General features: G+C 56.7%; 4 protein-coding genes across 4 annotated transcripts in view; 2 read left to right on the forward strand and 2 right to left on the reverse strand.

Annotated features, from left to right (window-relative positions):
* GUITHDRAFT_103166 (hypothetical protein) overlaps nucleotides 1-127 on the forward strand; it is a gene marked incomplete at both ends in the record, with an annotated part of 2,031 nt that extends 1,904 nt beyond the window's left edge. Inside the window, one exon of the mRNA XM_005838172.1 lies at nucleotides 68-127. Coding sequence (XP_005838229.1) covers nucleotides 68-127 — 60 coding nt within the window. The remainder of the gene's footprint in view (nucleotides 1-67) is intronic.
* A 108-nt stretch (nucleotides 128-235) lies between these two features.
* Nucleotides 236-4,312, reverse strand: GUITHDRAFT_134743 (hypothetical protein; the record flags this gene model as incomplete). Its single annotated transcript, XM_005838173.1, has 12 exons — nucleotides 236-490; nucleotides 600-654; nucleotides 789-868; nucleotides 1,095-1,175; nucleotides 1,277-1,338; nucleotides 1,378-1,468; nucleotides 1,651-1,725; nucleotides 2,067-2,135; nucleotides 2,247-3,324; nucleotides 3,379-3,621; nucleotides 3,670-3,702; nucleotides 3,762-4,312. The coding sequence occupies 12 exons, from the start codon at nucleotides 4,310-4,312 to the stop codon at nucleotides 236-238; spliced, it is 2,673 nt and encodes an 890-aa protein (XP_005838230.1).
* A 1,298-nt stretch (nucleotides 4,313-5,610) lies between these two features.
* Nucleotides 5,611-7,239, forward strand: GUITHDRAFT_161656 (hypothetical protein; the record flags this gene model as incomplete). The annotated part of the gene is made up of 11 exons (XM_005838174.1): nucleotides 5,611-5,705; nucleotides 5,816-6,016; nucleotides 6,067-6,146; nucleotides 6,197-6,265; nucleotides 6,322-6,405; nucleotides 6,495-6,540; nucleotides 6,588-6,683; nucleotides 6,732-6,803; nucleotides 6,855-6,908; nucleotides 7,077-7,121; nucleotides 7,171-7,239. Coding segments are annotated over 11 exons (911 nt in total), but the record flags the coding sequence as incomplete, so codon positions are not given.
* A 776-nt stretch (nucleotides 7,240-8,015) lies between these two features.
* GUITHDRAFT_134745 (hypothetical protein) overlaps nucleotides 8,016-8,890 on the reverse strand; it is a gene marked incomplete at both ends in the record, with an annotated part of 3,879 nt that continues 3,004 nt past the window's right edge. The window contains 2 exons of the mRNA XM_005838175.1: nucleotides 8,016-8,099; nucleotides 8,365-8,800. Of these exons, the coding sequence (XP_005838232.1) occupies nucleotides 8,016-8,099; nucleotides 8,365-8,800 (520 nt within the window). The remainder of the gene's footprint in view (nucleotides 8,100-8,364; nucleotides 8,801-8,890) is intronic.

Raw genomic sequence — 8,890 nt, forward strand, 5'->3', positions numbered from 1 at the left:
GAGGGAGGGAGGGAACAAGGGAGGAGCTGTAAAGGGGCGTGTCGGCGTGATCGTGCCCTCCCTGCAGGCATTGTTCGCCAAGATGTCCATGGGAAACACCTCGATCTTCTTTCAGAGCCCCGAGTGAAGAGGTAACGCCTGAGGGAGACCCAAGGGAGGAGGATGGGGAGGAGGAGGAGGATAGCGGGTGCATATATACACGTTGTATACAATCACATCATCCTTGACGGGTTAACTAGTGGAACTGAGAAATAGAGCGTTCCTCCTCCATGTTCTTCCTCTCCTCCGCCGTCTCCCCTGGCTGCTTGTTCGGCGTCGGAAGGTCCTCCACTGGAACCCAGAGGTCCGCAGCTTCTGCGGGGGGAGAGGAAGCAGGAGGAGGAGGAGGAGGAGGAGGAGATCCCTCCTGCTGTCGACGCTCCTCTACTTCGACTTCATGATGCTGCCCCGCCAGCCCGTTGGACAGCAGCTGCTTCATCCACGAAATGGCCTGCCCGGTCGTCACAGGGGAAGCAGAAGAAGCAGAAGCAGAAAAAGAGAAACAGGAGCAGGAGCAGGTGCAGGTGCAGGTGCAGATACGGAGGAGCGACAGTTCAAACCTCCTTCGATGAAGAGAGAGATCCCTTGTCTCCAACAAAGTACATGTTCAGCCACCTGCTGTCAGATTAGCTCCTCCTCCACCTCCACCACCTCCTGCTCTTCCTCTTCCTCCTCCTCCTCCGCTCTGTATATCCCTCCTCCTTCGTCATCCCAATCCACTCCTTCTGCCCCCTCCCCACATGACGAACCCGTGCGGCAAGCATGGCGCCACTTTGAGCTTCACATCCTTCACCCTCCCTAGATTTCGCATCCTCCGGATAAACATGATCTGTTCGCTTGCTCGTCATCCAGGGCGGAGCGAGCAAGTGCGACTGGATGAGAGAAGAGATAGGAAGGGGATGGGGAGGGGAGGGAGTGTACACCGAGGAGGATAGGCAGGAGAGAAAGGAACAAGAATGGGAGAAGAGGAGGAAAGAGGAGTAGATGGAGATGAGAAGTCCAAGGAGGAGGAGGAGGGAGGAGGAGGAGAGGAGGAGAAAGAAGTTTGAGCTGACCGAATCATCCAAGAGCGGATCGAGCTCAGATGCCATCACCGCGCAGCTCGGGAAATCCCGCAGGATTTCGTCAGGAGCAATCTGCAGGGACAGAGATGAAAAAAGGGAGGAGGGAGGAGGGAGGAGGGAGGAGGGAGGATCGGAACATCAATCACGTAAGTGGAGTAAGGGAGGGTGCACACCAGAGGCGAGAGAATGGCCAGCCATTTGCGAATCTTGGCGTCCTCCTTGGGGTCGTCTGCTTCTTCTCAGCCCTAGCAGAGGCGGCAGGTCGAGTCTTCACCTGATAGCCGCGAGGAAGGGTCCAGGTGCAGCATCGCAGAGAACTTGCCATAGATGGAAGCGAAACGATTGGCATATGCGTCCATGCAGAGCTGATGAGAGATTTGAGGAGGGGAAACAGAAGGGCGACAGAAAGTGGAAGAGGAGGAGGTGAGGATAAGAAGTGAGAGAATGCGGAGGAGGGGGATGAGAAGAAGCAATAGGAGGAGCAGGAGAGGGAGGAGAGGGAGTGGGGATGGCAATCAGGAGGACAGGAGGGGCAAGGAAGCTCTACCTGCAGGTTGCCGAGAGGAAGCAGCGGGTCCATCATGGCGAGAATCCTCGAGGGGGAGGGCGTCAAGTGCAGGTACTGAACTCCATGGAGTCAGAGGAAGATGAGACTAGGAGAAGAAACGCTGAGCGCAGGAGGTGGAGATGAATGCAGAGATCGGGGCGATGGAGGAGGCCGAGGAGGGGGCAGAAACTACTGAGAAGAGGAGGAGAAGGGAAAGAAACGAGAGGTGAAGCGGGGGAGGAGGGGGCAGAAACTACTGAGAAGAGGAGGAGAAGGGAAAGAAACGAGAGGTGAAGCGGGGGAGGAGGGGGCAGAAACTACTGAGAAGAGGAGGAGAAGGGAAAGAAACAAGAGATGAAGCGGGGGGGGGGGGAGGGGTTAAGGCACAGGAGGGGAAGGGTTGAAAGAGCATCGACCAGTGCTGGATAGAGCATGACTACTCCAGCTGGAGGCTTGATACCCAGCTGTAGCGCCCTGATCGCAACCTGCCCACAATCAGATAGATTTCAGTTCAGCTTGCCGATTCACTCTCCATCTCGTCCTCTTCCTCGTCCTCCTTCTCTCCCTCGTCTCCTCTTCCTCCTCATTGTTCCTACCGTAGCCGCCAAGTTCCCTCCCGCACTGTCCCCGACGCAGATCACAGATTTTGCCGTGCTGCCGAGGGTTGAAGCATGAGCAAGAGCCCAGCAGTAGGCGAAGAAGGCCTGGCAGACGGCGACCGGGAAGGGGTGCTCAGGAGCAAGATCGTAATCCACAGAGAGGATCGGGGCTTCCAGCGCTTTGGCCCAGTCTCGCAGGTAGACCTCGTGGGAGGCAGAGCTCTGCGCTATGAAGCCTCCCCCATGGAAGTGAAGGATGAGGAAGGGAGAGGGAGGCTTCAGCTGCTTCGTGTTTCCCCAGCTGATCCCCAGCGCGCTCCTCCCCTCGACCTCCTGCCCCTGCAGGCAGCGGAAGGAGATGAGACGGGCCTTGACTCGGAGGGGCGCGACGTATCCCTCCCCGCAGAACAAGCGACACTCTTCCTCCGTCGGGGCGATGGAGACGAACACATCCTCGGCGCCCGCCCTCCTCATGGAGATGGGCCGGGACCCATCGATGACGATCTCCCTGCTAACCTCCACGTTCGCTCCTACCACAGCCGCAAACCTCTTGGCCACCGGCAGCTCCGTCAGGTTCCAGAAGGACTTGACGAACTTGACGTCTGCAGAGCCGTACTGCTGCGCGATCCTCCTTCCCTTCTTCACCGGCTTCATCAGGAAGCCGACGCCATGGTAGTAGGCGCTGGCCAGCTGGGTGAGCAGGTGATCGCTGTGATGCTTCTCGTAGCTCCTGCTGTAGGAGGCGGCAGCAAGCAGGACCATGCGCAGGAAGTGCTTCAGGCGGGAGGGATACTGGTAGCCGTGCATGTCACCGTACAGCACAGACAGGTCGATGTCGCTCAGTTTCTCTATCGCAGACTCCAGGGGGATGTGGGTGAAGAACAAGCTCGTCCTTCCTTCGGACGAGGATGTTCTGAGAGAGCCCGTGGTAGCGACCAGCTCCCCTCCCTGAGTCTCTGCGTCGGGGTTGTTGAAGCTGAGCGTGAGCTGGAGGAGCTCCTTCAAGATCTCGAGGATCTTAAGATAAGACTCGAGAGGATAGAGCAGGCTCTTGATCCTCGTGCCGAAGAACACGCTGCGGAGCAACCAGTCAGAGAGATCGGGGTGACCTCTGCATCCCTCTTCTCACCTCTCTCGCTCCGAGGTGATCGCAGCCGTCTTCTTCCTCAGCTTCTTCAAGCAGCAGCTCACCACACGTAGCTGGGCCCAGAAGCCATTCCCCATGCTGTCCGCCACGTCGTGCATGGCAGCGAGATCTGCAATCTGCATAATAGTCTTGTCGATATGCTGCAGCGAGATCAGCGCATCCATGAAGCAATGGCAGCAGCGCTTGTAGTGTTTGAGCGTCTGCTCGGGGGAAGAGTTGAAAAACCTTACACCACGTTCATCCTTCCCTCCTCCATCACCAACGGTCTGGTACCTGAGATTCTCCTCCATCTCCTCCTTCAACTCCCTGCGGCAACAGCGATCAGCGAACCGATCACTTGATCGAGGACGATCCTCGCGAGCAACCTGATGTCCTTCTGCAGGGAAGAGGAGAGGTTGAAACCGAGAGGCATCAAATCCTCGATCAGCAGTTCGTCCTCGTTCTCGATCACCCAGTCCATGGTCTCCTCCCCGCTCACTCTCGACGCTTCCGCATCATTGCCCAGCAGCTCCAAGATCGTCTCTGCCCCGAAGATGCTCGCTGGGTTCTCAAAGAATGGTGGGGAAGCATGCTGGAACCTGATCTTGCAGAAGTTGCCAGAGCTGAAGTACTGCCCGGCAGACTCTCTCACGCAGACCACAGGAACTTTGATAAGCTCTGCGTCAAAGTTGTCGTTCTTCCACTTCCAAGGGGCGATCAACTCGTCTGTGTTGTTCACCAGAATGACAGCGCTTGCCCCCGCCTGTACCATTCGGCACACTTTGTCCACAAATCCGGTCCTCGGGCCCTCCTTCTCTAGGGGGTCACGCCTTGCAAGCGCGATCTTTCCTTCAAGTTGCTCAGTGTTTTCCAGCCGATGGTCGGCAGTTTCAGGATCAGCCCATATCATCTGGAGGGAGCAAACTCTCAGAGACATCTCGTCAAGTTGAATGTGACAAGAGCACCTCTCCCTCCGCATCGCCCATGTGTCCGAAGAGAGCGTGCATGCATTCAAACTCTGTGTAGCAGGAATCAGCGGGGGGAACGAAGAGGCTCGGCTCCTGACTACCTCTGCACAACTCATTCGAAGATCCTTCTTCTTCTGAGATGTATATCTTCCCGGTCACGCCGCCTTTATGATCCGGAATATGTGCTTCTGCAAACCTTGTGAGTGCAATCCAGGTAGGTATTGCAGCGCCCTAGCACCTAAGCTTTCATGCCTCCTCCTCTTCCAGTAGCGCTTCCTGACGAAATGCTTGGAGCTCACTGTACCTGTAAACCTTCCCCCTTCAAGATTAGCCAGCGTCCACGAGATAGCGCTAGCTCACCCGAAGTCCCAGTTAAAGGCATAGTGCCATCCGTTGATGTCGGTCTTTCCCGCATCGATTTGCAGCTCCCATTCCCCTTCGACGATCTGCTCGTCAACCTGAGATAAGACTCGTCACTACAGTGATCGACAGCAAACAAGCTCGTCGTCACCGTCTGCAACGACCCATCACTCCATGATAAGTTCGGAGGATCGGTTGGGAGCAGGTAGGAACCGGAGAACTCGTTGAAGGGGGTCAGTCGGCGCTGCCTCTCAACGAGGTACGGAGTCTGGATGACGAGTCAAATAAGGTACCACAAGCCTTGCACTGGACCTCGTCCTGCAACGACGCCTCTCCTCTTGACGAGCCATGTCTCTTGGACAACTTGTCTTTCACGCTCTGCTCTCACGACATGGTTCAGACGTGCTGCCTTATTGCACTATAACTGTCACCCGGAAAGCTCCTTCTACGGTACCATGTATAGACCTCCACATGCCCCGATCTCACGTCATCCTGTTGAGTTTCAGAAGTAAGTTACTATGACTTGGGAAAGGTCAGTAGTCCTACGATATCTCCTAAGCTCCATGACACCCCTTGCAGCGGAAAGGAACGCTCGAGTCCACCTTTCCAACATCCTTCTTTCCCCTCCCTCCTCTCCCTCTCCCTCTCCCCTCCCCTCCCCTCCCCTCCTTTGTCCTCTATCCTGCTCTATCCTCCTCTGTCCTCCTCTCTTCTCTCCTCGCTCCCCTCCTCTCCCTTCCATCTCCCTCACCTGCTAGCTGCTGACGCTTCTTGCTGTCCAGTCCCCGGATTGCATCTCAGCAAGCACCCCGCAAGAGTTGTAACGGTATAACGGTTTATGCAACGAAGGATCAGCTGAGTCGTTACGTGAAGCGCTGCGGCTGTAACGGTGAACGACATAAAAGGAAGATGCGGATCCTGTTAGCGGCGGCTATGGCGGCGGTGGCGGCGCACGAGGGAAGCGCGTTCATGCTGTCTCCTTCATCCTCGTCCTTCATCAAGGTCTTAGCGCAGAAGATGCCTGCTCTTCCTCTCCTTCATCCTCCTTTGCTCCCCTTCCCTTGCCGAATGCGGGTTTGCCCCCTCCAGGCGCACGTTCACCCTGTCCGCAGGCGCAAGGATCGGTGTCAAGCTTCGCCGGGAGATTCACTGGAGTGACAGCAAGGAAAGCTACGCTGAGAAACAGCCATGCCTGCTCGGTCAAGGCGTCTCTCCAGGGTCAGGACGTCATGAACAGGTTCGATGCCATCGGCAACTCCGCAATCCAGAAGTTGATGGACGCTCTGCCGCTGCGAGAGAGTAACCACGTGGAGGTGAGCCGATGTATTCCTCCATGCATGTGAATGCCAACGTGTGACTGTAGGGGCTGGGTGCAAGCAGCTGGATGGAGGGTGGCTTCTCAGGCTCTGTTCAGGGCTGGACCGCAGAACCGAAAGTTGGATGGTGGGTGCTCGACGCAGTCCTCTCCTCGCGCTCTGACAAACTGCCGTCAGGATCTCCAAGTCGAGCATGAAAAGCAGCGACTTCTCCACTGGCTCCTCCAGCCTCGTCGTCCTCATGGGGTCTGCCGCCTCCACTTCCTCCTACGGATGCCTGCTCTGACCGTTGATCCCCGCAGGCCATCCTATGACACTCCCCACCTGTGGGTGGACCTAACCTTCACACCGCAAGAGATCCTCGTCAACCTCGACTTTCCTGCAAGGTGCTCTCCCTCCTTCCCTGGGGATCCCAGGGCCAAGTCTCCTGCTCCGACACATGGAGTGGAGGGAAACATGTAACATTTGTCCTCAGGGTCGACCTGGCGGCAAACAAGGACTACATCGCGGAGTACTACAAGGTAATGGCACGCTGGGTGAGCTTGAGACTGACCAGGAGGGCCCGAAGAGCGCGTCAGGGTGGTATGACTCTCTGATGAACGATGCTGCCACAACGGCGCTCGCCGGAGGGAAGGGGCTGAACGAGCGAATCCTTGCTTCGCCAGTGAGACAGGCCCGGATATCTCTTGGGCTCTGCCTCACCCTGCTGCAGATGTCTCTGTCTCTCTCCATGGCGAAGGATCAGCAGTCTCTGGATTTGATCGAGAGGGCTGTGGACGAGCAGGTCAGAGGAAGCTCTTGCGCAAACTCGCGACACAGTTGAAGTCGCCGACAGGTTTCCACTTGGTGCTCATGGATCCAGGGAGCCCGTGAGGTCAACAGGATGCAGGTGGGTGGGCCCGGGGAGAAGGAGGGGTGGGAGGGGGAGGAGTCTGACTCGTGCCCGACTCAGAGAGGAAGCATGTTCGCGAGAGATACCCAGATGCAGCGAATGCGCTTCTCTTCACTGGTGCTGAGGGCTCCGCCTACGTTTACACATGATCTGACATGTTAACAGTTCCAAAAGTTCCAGTCCGTCTTCCCCAAGGATCGCGCCCAGCAGGTCTTTAGCTGCCTTTCAGGCTCGGGTATCCTTACCTCTGCCTTGTCAGCTTGCAGCCGCTATGGTCGGGCCAGGCGACGAGCAGTACGTGGGCAGTGCCGGAGACAACTCTGAGTAAGGAGAACGAGGTACATATGAGGGTAGAGAGAAGGGGGGGCAACGAGTTTTGCCTCCCTATTCAAGTGAGTGAACAAGAACTTGTGTTGGCTTCGTCAAAGCTCGGTCCTGTGCCTCGAAAAAGAGATGAACATTAGAAGGAGGAGGAGGAGAAGGAGGAGGAGAGGGAAATTCTCAACCCACCACTCGTCGATCTTCATGTGACCAGCGTGGACGACTAGCCCATCCTCCTCCCACATGGCATGGAAGAAAACCCCTTCCTGCACGGCAACCTCACAACGAGACTGCCAGCAAGACGCTCACCGGTCCATGCATGTACGCCGCCCACCAGCTGAGAGAGTCGAGGACGAGGATGGTATCTGCCTGCACCATGAATCCCAGCAAGCTGCTCTCTGTATAGTCTTCAATGAAGGAAACCGCAGGCATCATGTCCAAGAGTTCGTCCTGCGAGAAGTTATACTGTCCCTTCCCTCCTCCCATCTCACTCTTCCTTCCTCCCTCCTCCATCCCACTACTTCCCTCCTCCCTTCCTCCTCCTCCTCCTCCTCCTCCTCCTCCTCCTCCTCCTCCCTCCCTCCCTTCCCCATCTTCCATTCTCCCTGATCTTCCTCCTTTGCCTTCCCCGACTCGTCCTTCAGCTCCCCTTTCCTCCAGCTCCTTCTGACCTTAATGCAAAAGCGGGAGGCCTTGGAGGGCTGACAGAATATGACGACATGCCAGCTGCGGTGCTGGGCGAGACTTGTGAGCAGGAAGGAGCGGAGGACGCTCTCTCTGTGATCAGACTCGATGAGAACTGCGCAGGTGGGAAAGCTGAAGAGGGACTTCCATGAGGAATACTCCTCCTGGTATGCCAGAGCTAACCTGAGGAAGCTTCAAGAGACTTGCAGAGAGAGGGAGAGAGAGGGGGTGAGGGCGAGAGATAGAGGAGGGGGGTGGGGGGCGGGGACAAGAGTAATATGCGAAAAGGAAGATGGGCCGAGGGAGCGAGAGGGAGGATGGACCGAGGGAGATGTCATTGACACCTTGCCGGCAGCTTGAAGTGCTCGAGGACAAGATCTCGATGCATGGGGTGGAAGAGATGAGGAGAGAAATCTCCATGCATCATGACCGAATCTCCGGACCTTACCGCCCTCATCGAGGGCTCCGGGATAGCAAACGAGCCTTCCTGGCCCACAGCCCCGATGCTTGACGTGTGGAGCAGATGAAAGGGAATCTCATGTATACTGTCTGACCGTCTGAAGTTTGACAACCAAGAATGTCTGTACGACAATCTCTCCTTAGAGCGGTTCCCTCCGCAGATCACCTTGCTGTCCCCATAGCACCAGTTGAGCGGCAGCAGCACTTGAAGCCTCCCCGCGTCCTCGTCCTGGTCGTCATTAAGGGCAGCAGCAAGTGCGACGCCAGACGCCACTGCCGTCATCATCCGACCGAGACTTTCTCCCATATTGCAGACCCCGTTGGCATGCTGAATGCAAACAGACACGAATCGCTCTCGTGAGAACCTCGTGGCTTCATGCGGAATTTTCTGTACGGCAATCCTGCGGGGGAAGGGGATGTCCCAACTGCAGAGACCATCAGCTCATGGGGATGAGCAGATGGAAGATCGAGGGTAGAGAAGGAAAGAAGTAAGGAGGAGAGTGGGGTTTTGGGGG

The sequence above is a fragment of the Guillardia theta genome (genome assembly GCF_000315625.1).
Source record: "Guillardia theta CCMP2712 unplaced genomic scaffold GUITHscaffold_12, whole genome shotgun sequence".
NCBI classification, from domain to species: Eukaryota; class Cryptophyceae; order Pyrenomonadales; family Geminigeraceae; genus Guillardia; species Guillardia theta.